At 39.2% G+C, this 17,554-nt stretch overlaps 1 protein-coding gene across 1 annotated transcript in view; it reads right to left on the minus strand.

The window, feature by feature from the left end:
• SCAMP1 (secretory carrier membrane protein 1) overlaps positions 1-17,554 on the minus strand; it is a gene marked incomplete at both ends in the record, with an annotated part of 42,787 nt that overhangs the window by 12,593 nt on the left and 12,640 nt on the right. Inside the window, 2 exons of the mRNA XM_082013392.1 lie at positions 3,565-3,676; positions 3,940-4,038. Coding sequence (XP_081869518.1) covers positions 3,565-3,676; positions 3,940-4,038 — 211 coding nt within the window. The remainder of the gene's footprint in view (positions 1-3,564; positions 3,677-3,939; positions 4,039-17,554) is intronic.

Consider the following 17,554-nt stretch of genomic DNA (forward strand, 5'->3'; position numbering starts at 1 on the left):
AGACAGATCACGGAAAGTAGAATATTTTATCTATGTAAATGACTAAGCAGGCATCTGACAGTTGCTATAAAGTAATGAGAAAAGAGAATTCTTGACAAAGGCAAATTCTTGACAAATTTCTTTTAAATTAACATTTCCCTAAAGTCCCGCCATATTCACATACTTTGTTGAACACAAAGACCGGGGACTGAAAAGCATTCTTCATTTTCAGAATCCTGGTATTTTTAACACCAGGCTATCTCTAACACTTTGAACTAGCTCCTAATACAGTTTACAGTCAAAGCACTACCTAAAAGCCGATAAGCCTCAGGAAAGGAAGCTCTTGAAATGGTCTAAACTACTTTTTTGTTGCAATAATATGCCTACAGCTTCACTGTGTTTTGATATGGTTGTGTGACAGAGTGAGGACACCACAAGGGACACAGTATCAGACACCTGGACTTCCTGTATGCTGATCTGCTCCCAAGCTAGACTACACATTCTGCCAAACACAAGTCATACCAACCACAGACTCAGAGATTCAACTGAGATAGTAACTGCAACCATAGCATTTCAAATTTTGGATGCAAGAGATACATTAATCACCATGTTCCAAAAGTGTAGCTGAACTACAGACTAACCTAAAGGCACTGTTCTTTGAAATTCTGACAAAGTTTTGCTTGCAATTTCTAATCTCAACCATATCTTTACTAGCAGTTCATCTAATAAGAATAGAAAACTTGCAAAATAAGTTTACATTTTATATATTTGTAAGTTTATATTTATATAATTATATATTTTAATAACTATGTAACCTATTATGTAGTTTATGTATTTATATATTTATAAATAATACAAATACTTGCATTATTTTGTATTTGTTTCCACACTCAGACAAGATAAAGCTGTCAGTTCTGCCCAAACAGGTCCAAAGCACTGAGAATCTGTTAAGTTTTCTCCTCTTCTACTGAAATTGTTACCAAGCCTTTCAGAACAGGGGACTGGCAAAGGTATCATACAGAAGGTAATCAAGTAATATCGCCATCCATATTAAAAACTACTTTGGGATTTCTTATGTGAAAAATATCTGATAATATTTCAGACCTTCATTCTACAGTATATGGTTATTTCTCTCAGGACTGATGGTTTCAAGAGAGAGATGGAAAAATTCAGCTATCTCATAATAAATCACGTTATTATTTAAGAATTGTATTTCATGTGCTTTCCTGCTGCTGTGGTACAGGTTTCAAAATTTTCAATTAAGACTGAAAGCCAGCTTGGTGAGACGGTTTGAGATGAAAACCCAAGCAGTCTTTTTCTAAACACGCTTTGGATACTCATAGTCCAAGACTGTATCTTGATAAGCAACGAGCTAGCTCAGAGTTATTTCATTCAACACAAGTTAACCACCACAAGGCTTATTAACATAAATTCAATGGCACGTCTACACTGTGAATGCAGACACCTCCAAACTATCTTCATGAAAGCACAGAAAGGGATTTTCAGGCATGCCCAAATGAACTAGCTGAAATAGGACGCAGCACACTTTAATTAGCTCAAATGCAATGCTGCACAGGACCTGAGCAGAGAAGACCAAAGGCATCAAGCTGAGCTGACCTACCAGATTGAAGATCTTTGCACTATAATCAATGGCATATGAGGACAGTGTCCTAGATGTGCAGCCAGCATCTTAAATTGAATGCAAATAGCTGGAGTATTGCAAAAGACCCTGTCCTCCAATCAAGACAACTCTACAATGTTTCCAAAGGAGTTCAAATGAGTGTGCAAAAAAAAAAATCAAAAGGAAAAGACTATTAATCTCCTCAGTCACAATATGCAGTTCCTGATTTGCAGCATCTTTTACAGTCATTTGGTAAAACCTAGTATCTTCTTCAAAGCTTTAAGATCTCTCTCTCCTCTCTGTTCAGCCTTCCTAAAGAATCCTTTAGCTTCTTCATGGATTCTTCAATCACTTTGATGTGAACCATTGCAACCTAATAACAAATACTTATTTTAGAAATATGCTGAAACATGCATGGGGTATGGGAGTTGTGTTCCCTATGATATAGATGAACAAAACTGTCCCTAAACCCTGGAAGGGAAAAGTAATCAATTCAGACCATCAATATAAATTCGTGAAATTAGATGAAGGGCAATACATAGAGAAGGAAATGAAAAAAACAACTAAAAAAGTCATTACCTAGGAGAAGAGGTACAGAGATTTAATAGAGAGATTGATAAAAATGGTTTAATGAAGGGACAGTATCACCATGATTCTTTTCCTTACAAGAAGAATAGCAATTCCCCATTACCAGATCCTACCAAATGACTGGCATATGACTGCTCTCTACAGCTTCGTAAGGAGGGGAAGTGGAAAGGGAGATGCTAGTCTCTTCTCCTGGGTATCCAGTGATAAGACACATGGGAATGGTTCAGAGCTGTGCCTGGGGAGGTTCAGACTGGACATGAGGAAACATTTCTTTACCAAGAGGGTGTTCTGTTCAAACACTGTTCTGTTCAAAACACTGTTCAGTGTTTGACCACCTCTCCCTTCGCAAAGAGGTGGTCAATGCCTGGAGCCTGTCAGTGTTTACGGGGCACATGGACAATGCCCTTAAAAACATGCTTTAACGTTTGATCAGCCCTGAAGTGGCCAGGCAGTTGGACTAGATCATCGTTGTGGCTCCCTTCCAACCAAAAATATTTCTATTCTATTCTATTAAATTCCCTGAGAATTTAAATTATTAAGCAATTATGCAATCTAGAATTGTACCACTGCCTATTAAAAAAAAAACAAAACAGCACATGTGGAAATAAAACAGTCAGAATTCTGGATCGAAGTTAAAAGACTCCACAAAGTTAACTTTGCACACAGTGTTTTGTGTTTTGTTTTGGCGTTTTTCCTAACTTCAGTCTGAAGTTCTTCCTTTTGAAGAGGAATATTCCCATAGATCTATTTCTAGCAAAGTATCTTCAGTTAAGAGGATGTAAATCCTGTCATTTGTGAAATGGCTGTACAAAAACTAAAGGTTTTGCACAGCACACTTAGAGTTTGTGGCAAAATGAGATACCGATCTTGACTGTGGGTTCCAAAGTGTCATACGAAAAATTAATAAAAGATTAATAATAGAATAGATCTTTCTGCTATTTGCATAAAACATTATGTGTGTAACATACTAAAGGTAAGACAGTGTTTCAAAACAGGAAAGTTCTCCTACAGCTATAAATATTGACAGAAGTAGTATCAAAGAGATGTCACTTATGAAATTACTTTTACTACTTCTCAATATCCTCAATTTCTACTCAACAGTATTATTTAGATATTAACCTAGAATAAAAATAGCTGACAGCAGACAGTAACACGTAACAGAGGCCACATTTAAAATATTTACACTGAAAATCTGCATAGGTCAGACCAGTTTTTATTCCCTTTACACATTGTCTCAAGGGAGATAAACCATCTTTTCCTGAAGAGATTATAAAACACCCTCCTTGATCTGTCTCACAATGTCACTGTAAAACTAGAAGTTTCTAAAAAAGAAGTTAAATTTCTGCAATTTAAATAAGTATTTTTTTCATGCATACCCCCCTGCTGATTGAGACTCTGCATTTCCCTTTCTCTGCGATCTAGTTCAGCTGCTTTTCTTTCCAGTTCTTCTTGACGCTTTAGCAGTTCTGCCTGGGCCAAGGCATGCTCCTGAACAAAATAAGCATCGTTAGATATTGGTGAAAAATATGAACACAAAATAAATATTCCAAGTCTGTTTTCTATAATTAAGCATCTGCAGTTATGGATGAAGACTGACCTAAAATTGCATGAATTCATGCATTAACCAATGCAGTGTTAATTTTCATAAATCATTAGGAAAGCAATGCTTATTTATAAAAGACATTATGCCAGAAGTGTATTTAATCAATTATAATTAAAAGGAACCTAGTGCCTGAAAGTTATAGACAAACCTTTGCAATTTGTGTGTAAGCAGGTGGTTCTTCTGTTGGTTTCATTATTGCTGGTTGGGTACTGGGTACATTAGGCATTTTCACATTTCCTGGAGGAGGCTAAGAAAACAAGAGACAATTATAGGGAAATAGTTTCCTATTCTAATAAACATCTTTTCTTTAACTCTGTAAGAACCAATCTGGTTGTTTTCAAGAAAGTGTTACTGATAAACTGAAAATCTGATATGCTGCCTGCAATATTTATAACCTTTAGAAAAAGAAGTTAACTATATTCTGCGGTGCATTGTCCTGATTATTTGGTTTTACACTGCACTATTTACCATAAACACACATGGAATGTTAGGGATCAGTAGAAAATAAACAGAATTTTTATTTTGTTCAGACATGAATATGAATAAGGACAGCTACTGTTTAAAGAGAACTCCAGGATGTAACAGTGACCTATTCATATTCTGAAACATGATGCCATTTATTAGTAATGTCTTCCAGAGCTTTGTACTTAATAAAGGCTTATATCACCTGGCTAACTAGAGAAGCAATGCACCATATTCAATTTTCCAACTCAAGACCCATAATCTATTGCTTAACTATTCCACCAGTATGCAACGTAGTATCTAGTTTCAAGTACAACTGGCAATTCATTCACTTGGTCACTACCTATAAGAATAAAGCTTACAAGTAGCTTTTAGTAGCTCAGTTTTTTCTTTTTTCTTTATTTTTTTTTAAATCCTCTCCTCCTTATTCCCATTTCTCATCTTCTCTAACTTTCTCCACATCTATCATACACAATGTTAACAAATAGTTATCAAACCAAGAAAAAACTACTGCCTAGATAGAAGTTAACTGAACTTTGCCAAAGCAGATCAGTGTAGCACTACTATGCTGTTGTTACTAAATTTGCTTTGGGTGAAACTACAATTCTTTCTTTATGTAGAGCCTGCAACATGAAAGACTTCCCTGTTCTTGTAAGACAGAGAACCACTTGTTCCTAGTAAGACTGACATCAAGAACAAAAATACGTGAGAAGTGTGGTGTTTTCAATACAAAAGCACCTTAAAACAAAGCAGCAATCAACTAAATAACACTAATTTGGCAAATTACGATTTGGTCCAGATTATCTGCATCTTTTCTAACCATCTTTTGAAATACACAAACGCAATACACTGAGGAGAAAACCTGCCTGAGTAAACTCCACCTCTGTGTGTGATATTGCAATATATCTCAGCATCATCAGCTGATTCTGGCATTTCAAGATTATTTTTCCATCTTATACATCAGCTCCTAAAAGAATACTGAGATATCAGAAAGGTCTCATTTCTCAGAAATGCTTGGTGATTTAAGCTTTTCATCCCCAGAAAGATTACTCAGTGCTGTAGCATGAAGACAAATGAAGGCCAAGTGACAGGTCCTGCACTTCAGTTGCAACAACCCCATGTAGTGCTACAGGCTTGGGGAAGAGTGGCTGGAGAGCGGCCCGGTGGAAAAGGACCTGGGGGTGTTCATTGACAGCCAGCTGAACATGAGCCAGCAGTGTGCCGAGGTGGCCAAGAAGGCCAACAGCATCCTGGCCTGTATCAGAAATAGTGTGGCCAGCAGGAGTAGGGAAGTGATCGTGCCCCTGTACTCGGCGCTGCTGAGGCCGCACCTCGAATCCTGTGTTCAGTTTTGGGCCCCTCACTGCAAAAAGGGCATGGAGTTGCTGGAGCGTGTCCAGAGAAGGGCAACGAATGTGGTGAGGGGTCTGGAGCACAAGTCTTATGAGGAGCGGCTGAGGGAACTGGGGTTATTTAGTCTGGAGGAGGCTGAGGGGAGACCTCATCGCACTCTACAACTACCTGAAAGGGGGTTGTGGTGAGGTGGGTGTCGGCCTCTTCTCCCAGGCAACAAGCCATAGGACAAGAGGAAATGACCTCAAGTTGTGCCAGAAGGGGTTTAGATTGGACAGTAGGAAAAATTTCTTCACTGCAAGGGTTATAAAGCATTGGAATAAGCTGCCCAGGGAAGCAGTTGAGTCACCATCCCATCACCATGGTGTAGATGTGGTGCTTAGAGACATGGTTTAGTGGTGGATTGGGCAATGTTAGGTAAACAGTTGGACTCGATGATCTTAAAGATCTTTTCCAATATATGTGATTCTGTGATTCTGCGAAGCTAGTTAAAGATGGTTAATACTGCTATTCCTTATGCTGAAGTGTTCTGTAATAAGGAAAAAATGCCTATATGAGCTCCTACAAAAACTAGACAACCATCAAGAGTCTTGTGATCTTCTGCTTCAAACATAAGATACAAAACTTGTACCAGAGTAATGAAATGCTACTGAACAAAAACTCTTATGCATTATGCATTATAGGCCAGAGCAATGCTACAAAAGCAAAAAAAGTCTCATTATTGTAGCTGTGTGGCTAAAGTAACAACAGCTTTGAAAGCATAACTGATAAGGAGCTGGTTCCTAGACTAATGAGCAAGACTGTTCACAATCTCCAGCAAGGTCTCCAGTAGCCTGCCCATAATACTGTAAAGAGTAATAGTAACAGTAATATTACCTGTAATAGTGTAAAAAGTGGATTGTCAGACTAGAAAATATTTTAACAATGAATTTAAAATATTTATCCTTGAAAGTTGCTTTGTCCAAACAGCCTGCAGTGCTGCTAATGGCTGGAACATGCATACATGCTTATGAATAAAGGAACCAACCAGAAAGCTCACTAGAGCTACATAATTAAGATGTTAGCCAACAGCATACCATTAATATAAGGTACTAATTATTTACAAGGTTCTTCTGATTCAGATTTCTACGTTGTTTAGGTTCCACTACATGCTAGCTCACCATCTATATGGTGTTAGACTTGCTGTCTACTGTGCACATAATGACAATTGTGTAAAAGACCCAGTGCCTAGGGAAAAGCCTGTGCTCCCTGGAAGAAATGAGACTACACCAGGTATTTGTAGCAGGGGCTGTGCATCCTGGAATCCTGGAAAGTCAAGAAGGACTGGGGGACAGAAGCTGTTAAGGGATGTTACAAAGCCTACCACTTCCAGCAGAAGCTGAGACGTGGGGACACCTCCTTTCCAATTTCTGAAGCCCAGTTCAGCACACCCTGAGACCCTCTGAAGGCTCTTCATGACAGGCTGATGGAGATAGCTATTGCTCTCCTGTTTCCAGGTTCAGCTAGTAGCAAGCTGAGTGCATATCCTAGGGATGCACAGAAATAAACACCCCCCAACACACACCAAGGACACTAGGATGGCCAGCTACACATGCTGCCACAGGCAGGACACTGCCTTTAACAACACCCCCACATAACACTATCAGAACTACACAGAACATAGGTACACAGAGTCATAGCCCATTCCTCCTCTCCAGCTGATCAGCACTGAAGTTCACTATTGAGAACACATGCCTCACTCCAGATTTACAAGCAGAGCCCTCAGATTATCAGTGGGCCCTCAACCTGTCTGATATGCCTGCCTGGGTCTGGAGCTCTCTTACCTGGTATACAGGTTTCCTCCTGTTTGCTATTTAGCCCAGCTTGACATTCACTAGAAGATTCATGAACTTGTGTCACAAGCAACCTCCACTTCTACAGCTCCCTCAAACACCACCACAGACTCTCAGGTTGCTATATACCCAAGCTCAGACTTAACTCACTTTTTGCTCAGACTTTGAGTCTTCCCAGAGAGAGGTTTTCCTCCTATTTTCCAGCTAGTCCAGCTTGAAGTTTTGCTAGTGAATTACACATACACACGGAGGAAAACACACTAGTCCCTTCAGTTGCTGGCACCTCAAACACATAGGCCCTATGACCCATGATCTTGCCAGCTGCTGACACCCAGATGTTCAGTTGCTGACACCACAGACATATGGACCACTACTACTTGGGGTCTGACCATGTTGCTGGCACCTAAGTCTCTCACTTTATTGTCTCCAGTTGCTGGCATCTAGACTTTGCAGCACTCACAGATGCGGTAGAGAGTGAAATGTCATAGAAAGACAGTTAAAAAAGGATTTAACAATAACTGCAGTGATTAGGCACATGGTTGTTGGTCAAGTGTACTGACTAGTAGCAACTTAAATGCAACCAGCCCCTTCTAATCGATCCTCTTCTCTAGTCTCCTCCTTGCTCCTCCCCAGTCTCCAATTACTTTACATCTTTGACTATTCCCCTAAATATTCCTTAATAAATTTTGCAAAATTCCACAGGCTCCCCTCAACTATCCATAATATTCATGCTTATCTTGTTTCTTCCTTCTTATCAGTTAAAAAGCCCAAGCTGACCCTCTTCAAAGCCCATAAATTAGTGGCTGAACAGTTCTGGTCTTCCATTTCATCTCTGTTATCACTTACCTATCAGGTTTGTGTTTCTGCCTTTGTTTATTGCTTTCCCTTTTACTTACCAATCCCTTTAAACTGAAAGCATCTATAAACATAATCAAAGAGTTGCTCTGACATTTTACATAACCTTACAGTAACCAGTATGACTGACTTGATTATTTGGACTATAATGGAGGTTTGCAAGTGAAAGGCTACCATGACTTTTACAAGGATGGTGTATGTGATTAACAATCACATATACCTTTGGACACTCCATAATAATATGACTGGGATTATGACCTTCCTTCAGGCCTTAGACCCTCAAAAACCATACAGCTGTTATCACTGTCGTAACATGAAGGAGGACACTCCAGGCTTACTATTTCAAGCACTGCACTGCAAGGAAACAGCTGCTCTGAGTCTCTTGTCATTAGATCTGTGTGCTACAGTCAGCCCATTACTTAATGCAGGAATGACACAGCAGTCGACGGAACTTCCACGTCTGTTCAAAGGTTAAAGCAGTTAGCAGTAGAGGTCTGCTAAAAAAACAAAATAAACCCTAAACAAACAAAAATCCCAATCAAGTAACAACAAAAAAATTATAATTAGTAGACTTTTCCCTACCCCACTCCCCTCTACCTTCCCAGTAAATAACTTGTACCTTCTGGCCTCTTAATTTCTTGAATCTTTTTAGGAGCTTTTTCTATAGTGAGTGTGACAGCTGTCACTCTTCCTTCCTCTGGTATGAAGTCAGCTGAGGTACATTCCCGTTCATGCTTTAGCAATTTTCCATCTTTGTTTTCTTAACACTCAGCTGACTACCTATTTCCAGCAAGTTATCACTTCTCTAAAGCCTATTCTATTGAGAATTTAAATTTAAGACACTTCTCCTGTAAAGAAACAACTCATTTAGCTTTCTCTGACATCATTATCTTCTATTAGTACTCTTACAACCTGAAAGATGGCAGAAGCTTCCTGCTTCCAGGAAAGAAAGTTTCCCAAGTTGTTCTACAGTTTTTCCTCAGAGCTTTGAGCTTGCCTTACAGTTTCACACTTAGTTTGGCAGAGTTTAAGCTCTTAAGTTTTCTTTGAGAATAGTTTCCACTTTTCTAAAGGCTGTCTTACCCCAGTAGCACATTTGACAAAGCAGCAAAAAGCCAGCGTGGTTAGTCTCTTTTTACGGTGCATCTAAAGCAGCTATTTTTGAGCAACAGTAAGTATGTCTACACCATTCATGAATGTTATTGTGTGTTTAATATCACTTATGAGTGATTTATGATTCATTATCATCAACAATTAACTGAATATTAATTATCACAATAAGTGATTGACTTGATGTAATTAGTGCATGATGTAGAAAAAGTAGAGAAAAAAGCTTGTAAGAGTCTCAGAGGTAGTAAAGAAAGGTAAGAAAAAAATTACGTATCTGTTTCAGCATCCGCTGTTAATTTTTGCTACATATCACTGCTCCTATCATTTTTGCTAGGTTGATATATTATTAAGACTATAATCCCAGCAAAAGTTGCATTCCAGCCACTGTATTCACAAGATACAGCCAGCTGCTGACATATAGCATTTCTTTATCAAGTACAGAAAAAATCATGCCTGTTTTTGTATACTACTGTGTTTCCATAATTATTTATTTTAGTTTCATAATGTGTGCACAGGGGAACAAAGTGTCAGGGCCCAAATCTACCTCAAATGGTGGAAGTTCCATATTGCTTTAATGTGTTTATATTTCCAGGTTATTGTTCAAAGATGACAATTCAATGCACAACAGGCACAGATATTTTAAATCATCTTCTATAGATGAAAAACCAATGAAGAAAGCATTGTAATCATAGAATATCTCCAGTTGGGAAGGACCCATCAGGGTCCCCATCGAGTACAACTCCCTGCTCCTCATAGGACTACCTAAAACTAAACCATATGACTAAGAGCATCGTCCAGACACTCCTTGAACACTGACAGGCTTCCCAGGAAGCCTGTTCGAGTGATCAACCACCATCTCAGTGAAGACCCTTTTCCTGAAGTCCAATCTGAGCTTACCCTGATGCAGCTTCATTCCATTTCCTTGTGTCTTATCTCTGGTGACCGGAGAGAAGAGATCAGCACCTCGCCCAGTTTGTACATATAACCAGGATTAGACCTGTCCCAGCTGGAAATTCCAGCACTTGCTCTTGTTAATTTCACACGGATGGTGATTGCCTAGCTCTCTGGTCTCTCTGGAAGGCCTCTCTACCTTCAAGGGAGCCCACAGCTCCTCCTAATTTAGTATCTTCAGCAAACGTACTTAATGTGTATTCGACTCCTGCATCCAGATCATCTATAAAAATATTAAAGAGCACTGGCCCTAAAATCAAACCCTGGGGAAGCCCACTGGGGACTGGCCACCAGCCTGATGTAACCCTGTTTGCCATACCTCTTTGAACCCCAACCATCAGCCAGTTGCTCACCCAGCGTATTACAGACTTTTCTAGCTCTGTGCTGGGCATTCTGTCCAGCAGGATACTGTGAGGGACAGTACCAAAAGCTTTGCTAAAATCCAAACCCACCACATCTACTGGCTTTCCTTGGTCAACTAGATGGGTGACTATTGTGGTTCAGCTCAGTAGGTAGTCAAAACAACCACACAGCTGTTCACTCACCACCCTCCCCCCACAGCAGGGCAGAGGAAAGAATCAGAACTCATGAGTTGAAATAAAGACAGTGTATTTCTGTCTTTATTTCAGGACAGGACAGGAAAAAAAAGAAGATAATAATCATGACAAAAGAATGTACAAAACAAGTGGTGCACAGCACAATTGCTCACCAACCGCTGACTGATGCCCACCTGAACCACCATGCCTCCCTGGCCAACTCCCCCAGTTTATATACTCTGCGTGACGTCATATGGTACAGACTATCCCTTTGGCCAGTTTGGGGCATCTGTCCTGGCTGTGCCCCCTCTCAACTTCCCGTGCACCCCCAGCCTTCTCGCTGTCAGGCCAGCGTGAGAAGCTGAATGCTCTTTTGACTGCTTAGCAACAACTGAAAACATCAGTGTGTCATCAACATTATTTTCATCCCAAATCCAAAACACAACACTATACCAGCTATGAGGAAGAAAATTAACTCTATTCCAGCCAAAATCAGGACAGAGACCTTGTCGTAAAAGGAAATTAAGTTAGTTAAGCAGGACTTTCCCCTCATGAATGCGTGCTGGCTATGACTAATCACAGCATTGTCCCTCAGGTGTTTTTCAGTAAGTCTCAGAACAACCTTCTCCATAATTTTACAAGGTACTGAAGTAAGACTGACAGGCCTGTAATTACCAGGGCCTGCCTTCATGCTCTTGAAAATGGGGACAACATTTGCCAGCTTCCAGGCAACTGGTACCTTTCCAGAGTCCCAAGAACACTGAAAAATAATGAAGAGGTCTCACAATAACACTGGCCAGCTGTCTGACTACCCTGGGCTGAACCCCATCAGGTGTGCACCCAGCTGGAGCAGCAAGTCTCAAACAACTTCACTGACCAATGTTATCTCTGATCCTCCCTTTGCTGTTAACACATTAAGAAAATCCCTTTCTGTTGTCCTTCACAGTGCTAGCCAGCTTGAACTCTAATCAAGCTTTGGCCACACAAATTTCCTCCCCACACTGGTTAATAGCATCTCTGTAGTTCTCCGGTGTTGCTTGTCCTTGCTTCCAATGTCCACACACTTTCCTTTTCTGTCTAAGTTCTAGAAGAAGATCTCTATTCAGCCAAGCCAGCCTTCTGCCGCGCCTGCTTGACTTCTGACACTTTGGAATTGCCTGCTCCTGTGCTCTTAAGAGATGGCTCTTAAAAAGCGACCAGCATGCAAACATTTTAAGTGCAGGTTGCACTAAGTCTTCCTATCAAACTGAAGTACTCATTTTTATAACTCTAATCAAAGCTGAGAAGCAAAAAAAGCCCCCTAGCTGCTTAACATGAAACAAACAGAAGCATCCAGCTGGCTTAGAAAATCATTCAGCTACAAAAAAAACCCCACCAAAAAAATGCAAAACATAGCTGTACCATTTGGGATTTTCCTAGAAGCAAGAAGTACTGAAGTTAAATCAGAAAAGGTACATCTTCAAGCTGTAGCATTGTGCAGGAGATCTGGAGAACTGCATGGACCTAAATATAAGTTCAGCTGACATACAAGTTTATCTATTATTGGACTGACGTACGTAGTAAGGAAAGGGTATAGGAACAAAAAAGAAACTAAAATGTTATTCATGCTAACATTGCCAGACACTCAATGTCCTCTTTTGTCTTATAAATATATTTTCTAGTATTCATCAATCACTGGAAAACAAGTTCAATAAAAATGCATACAAGCCAAACAAACAAGAACCAGGGAGAACAGAAGTTATGCATGCTAAGCCTTAATGCAAACAAAGTATTCAAAATATGTGTTGCTTCATACATGCAGTTAAAACATAAATAATAAAAGTCAAAGAAATAATAATTTATTGGCTTAGTAGGCAAAACAGTAAGGCAGACAGTTCTTTGTACAGTTATTAAAAAGGCAATACAAAGCACAACTCTAGAAGTTAATGTCTCACATCAATTTCCAAACACAGAGCAAGCACAGGTTTGCTCTAATTGCCATCTCTGAAGTTAGCTCAATTAATAATTAAGCTAACTTCATTTAAAAAAAGCTGCAAAACAATTCCAGTAAAAATAATTATTGGAACGTTAGCTAGCATACAGTAGGTTCCTTACATTCTGAAATGGAGATGTATTTACAAGCTGTTGTATTGAAAAATTCTCTGAAAATGGCCTAAGTGCTACTGTACAAGATGTATGAAATCTAAAATTGCAGGCATTCTGGAAAGCAATAGCTCAGATTCAGGTTTTTAAAAGGTTGGCAAGGGACATGCATTTGAAACAGGCAAAAATTGTACATAGTAAATGTAAATCTTATTGAGGAAATACTATTACCAAGCAGTCAGATTAGAGCTAGTTATAGGAGCAGTTAATTTGCTATTTAGGACCAAAAGCAAACATCCACTTGCTAAAGTCACCTCAAATGTTTTATCAGCACAGAAGATGCAGCTGGGAGAGTTATTGACACTTGGTCCATAATTATCAAAATCCTGCAGATGTCAAACTAGGTAACTGCAGGAACTAGTTTTGAGAAGTAATGGACATTTCATAAAGGCACTGAAATCCCTAACTATTAAGTAAGCAGAAGAGGAATTCCCATCTGTTAGTGTACTTTTGTCTATGTTATTATTTTGATTTTTATTGACATAGGATTTCTAGGAATAAAAATTGCTGAGGCATCTTTGAAGGAAACCAGTGAATCTGGTACTTGCCAGTAACTCCTTTAACTTTGATGAGGAAAAAAAAAGAGAAAAAAACTTGATCCATGTTTTTTACCCGAGCAAAACATCACAGACATCCTGTAAAAATTCTTCAATTTCCTAATTTCATACTTGCTGGACCGAAGTCAGTCTTACTTGCATATCAGGATAAAGCTGTAGAATTCTGCCACAATTAATACATAATTTACTAAGTATAAGAAATGAAACAGATCTATCTTGACTGTTATGGATCAGTATACACATCAGGTTGTTGGGAAAAGATGATGCTGCTTTTATTACACAGCATGTTACTTGTTGGAACACGGCCAACTAATTAGATATTGTGGGTGGGGAATCACTGTAAGAACTGCCAAACACTGGAGCAGGTTGCCCAGTGAGGTCACAGGATCTCCATTCTTGCATATATTCAGAACTCCCCAAGACAAGATGCTGAGCAATGTGACTTAGTGACCAACTTTGAATAGAGGGGATTGAAAAAGCTGACCTCCGGACGTCCCTTGCATCCTATGACTTGGCACTTACTTTGTTATACGTGTCTGTCCATGTGCTGTTGGCTGCCTGTCCAAGTGCTATTGATGGCTTAGGGATTTGGGTATGGAAGAGAGATACCTAACTGACTTGCAGCCTGCTTAGGATTAATGAGACAGTCACAACAATACACATGGTCAGAACTTCTGTCTTTTTAAGGGTGTAACTCTAATTATTCAGACTTGTATTGTGAGGGCTGCAGTCAGCCATCACTGAATAATAGCGTATCACATCATGATATACCACCCACATGTGGACAGGGGAACTAAGTGGACTGTTTTTACAGAGATTTTACTTCACAGATACATACTTGGACCCTCCCTGACACATTACGCTAAGGTACTTATATCTTGAAATTCAACCAACACCACTCTACATTTTGTTCCTACCCCAAATGGTACTTCTGGGATAGATCTTTTTATTTCATGCCTTGCTCTCAAATCTGCGCTGGGGGAAGAAGCAAATTATTATGACCTCACTTCAAGAGCAGATGTTGGCTGGAGATAAATGGTCAAAAGTAGTTCTCTCTTGAATAGACTTCCCCATGTGGGTGAAGTAATTTATTTACTGGGGGTGGAGGAAAGACTTCCAAAAGAAGCCAGGTGTTGATGATCAATCTGGTTTCCTATAAACAATTCACTGTATCTGGATGCAAGACAGGAGGAGGGGAGCAGCCCAGGAATTTACTGAAAAAAGGTCCATTAAAATATGTCTCTTAAAAACAAACCAAAAAACCACAACCCAATGATTTTTTCCAAATTTTTAATGCAACAATTTGATAGAGATTGCTATATGCATTATTGTGTCTATACATGTTATACACAGAGTGCTCAGAGCAGTTCAACATGCGTTAGCAAAACTTGTGAAAGCAGGAATAGATTAACAGCTTTCTTCAACAGCAGTTTCATTACATGATGAAGCAAGAATACTAATTGTCTAATCTCATCTGTTCCTTGTTGATTCCAGAAACATGACAAAAGACACAAAGTCTTCTCCATGGTGGCTGTAAGGGCTGGAGACAAAACTGTTGAAGATGCAGGCAATGATATTTAATCTGAAATGTGTACCACTCAATGAAAACTTTGTTTGGTTTAACAACCAAAAATAAGACAGGCTTTGAAATTTGGTAAGAAGCAAAAAAACACCCCCAAACTTCCTGATTTCTCATGTTAGATATCAAGGTGGTGACATTTGAGACCTAAAATCTCCTATGCCTGTTCCCCTTCCTCATTATCTCTTACATGTTATCTTCCCACCAAATTCCCCACTGAATATAAGTTGACTGAGAAAAGGCGGATGCACTGAAATACTTAAAAAAAAAAAAAAAAAAGGAATATTGAGAAAAAGTAGGATTTCCTTCTTTTTCTGTCCTACCCCAATAACCAAGAGAGAACTGATAGGAAGCATCTCCCTTGGCAAAGGGAGAACTCAACTGAGCTCAGATAACAAATGTCAGTATTCAGAGTTTGAAGTCACTTTCACACAGAAGAAACGTTCTTGTCTGGATTTGCAATGGAGAAATATTTTTGCAGTCCAGCTTGCTTTAACTTGAACTTGGATGGAAGGGGGAAAGAAGGTTAATGGTGTGCTAATGCTATAGACTGGAAGATACCATCTTACATGACCACTAGAAATTTTGATTTCTAATTGAAGCACACCATTCTCAGCTTCCTTAAAAACTACAACTACCCATTGTTACTCATAGTGAAACAAACATCATTTTAAGTCTTACAGACCAGTGATTCTCAAACTAAAGAGCACAGAAATCTCCAGGATATATTTTACTACCACCATCTAGTATCCTTTCTGCTCACTAGCATCATTATAGTTTTTGAATGTTAGAAGTGGGATTACCTGCACAAAACTGTTCAAGATGACCCAGCTTCACAACAAAGGTAGAACAAGAAACAGCAGCAAATCAAAGCCCCCAGAAACTATTTAAATGTTTTTGCTCTGAGCAGCACAAAAAATGCAGAGTAATTTCTATTTATCCCTACCCCAACGGACATTGTAAGCCTCCAAGCCTAAAATTCACAGACCCTGCTTCCACCTCTGTTCATACAATCCTTAAAGGCATTCACTTCCACTCTCTTCCCTTACTCCTGTAACATACGTTTATTTGTACACATACAGTATGCCATTCTCTTGCATACAAAGCTGGTAGGAAAAGAGAGGTGAGCACATGGAATTGGGAGCATATCCTCAGGTACCTAAGCACATATATGCAAATGCATATAATTACAGAATAAATACTTACATATTCAGCATCCACAAGATACAGAGAGAGGAAGGGGAGTATCACCTAGAGGTTGATTATTACTGCACTCTTACCTGCATATATACTTTATTCTTTCAGTCTTGCTTTCTGCGAGAAAACCTGTGAGTTCTTTTCCTCTACAGAAAGAGCGCTACTCATTCAATAGACAATTTTTATGAATTTGGTAGCATCCCATAGATTATTAATTGAATCACAGTGCACGAGTACAGCACATACTCAGTAGATCTGAACACTGACTTAAAGATTTCCTCCATCCTCCCAATTTTTCTATATGAGTGACATCTGTAATAAGCAATTAGAATTCTTTATACATGCACAGCTAACTGTCCAATGCCAGATAACCTTAGCCATATACTTCAGTTTTCCTTTTCCCACAGAACTGCATGTTAAAATAAGTACATAAATAAAAAAAGTCAGAGTAGCTCTAGATTTTTTTTAAACAAGACCTACTGTCTTTATAACTTATGGTCAATACAAAGCAATTTTGAAACTCTTCAAGCTTCACAAAGATAATCAATCATAATTATTGATATTGTGAGTTAGAAGAAAAAAAATTTTGGAGACTTATTTATTATCATTGCTAGTTGTAAATATTCTGCCTTAACAGAATAACAGCTGATCCAAGGTATATTCAAAAACAGGCTTCTTCCAGTCTATCATTTTACACTGTATGAAACCTTACTGCTGCATTGCTGTCCCAGTTTTGGCTGGGATAGAGTTAATTTTCTTCCCAGTACCTGGTACAGTGCTGTTTTGGGGGATTTAGGATGAGAATCATGTTGATAACACACGGATCTTTTAGTTGTTGCCAAGCAGTGCTTAGACTAAGTCACGGACTTTTCAGCTTCTCATACTACCCTGCCAGCAAAGAGGCTGGGGGTGCACAAGACACTGGGAGAGGACACAGCCAGGACAGCTGATCCAAACTGACCAAAGGGATATTCCATACCATATGACATCATGCCCAGTAATAAAACTAGGGCAAGTTGGCCAGGCAGAGGGGGCAAGGGGCAGCAGACACAGCTCAGGGATTCACTGGGCATCAGTCAGTGGGTGGTGAGCAATTGCATTCTGCATCACTTGCTTTGTATATTCTTTTATCATTATTATTATTTTCCCTTCCTTTTCGGTCCTATTAAATTGTCTTTATCTCAACCCC

The sequence above is a fragment of the Phaethon aethereus genome (genome assembly GCF_964289735.1).
Source record: "Phaethon aethereus genome assembly, chromosome: Z".
Classification (NCBI taxonomy): domain Eukaryota; kingdom Metazoa; phylum Chordata; class Aves; order Phaethontiformes; family Phaethontidae; genus Phaethon; species Phaethon aethereus.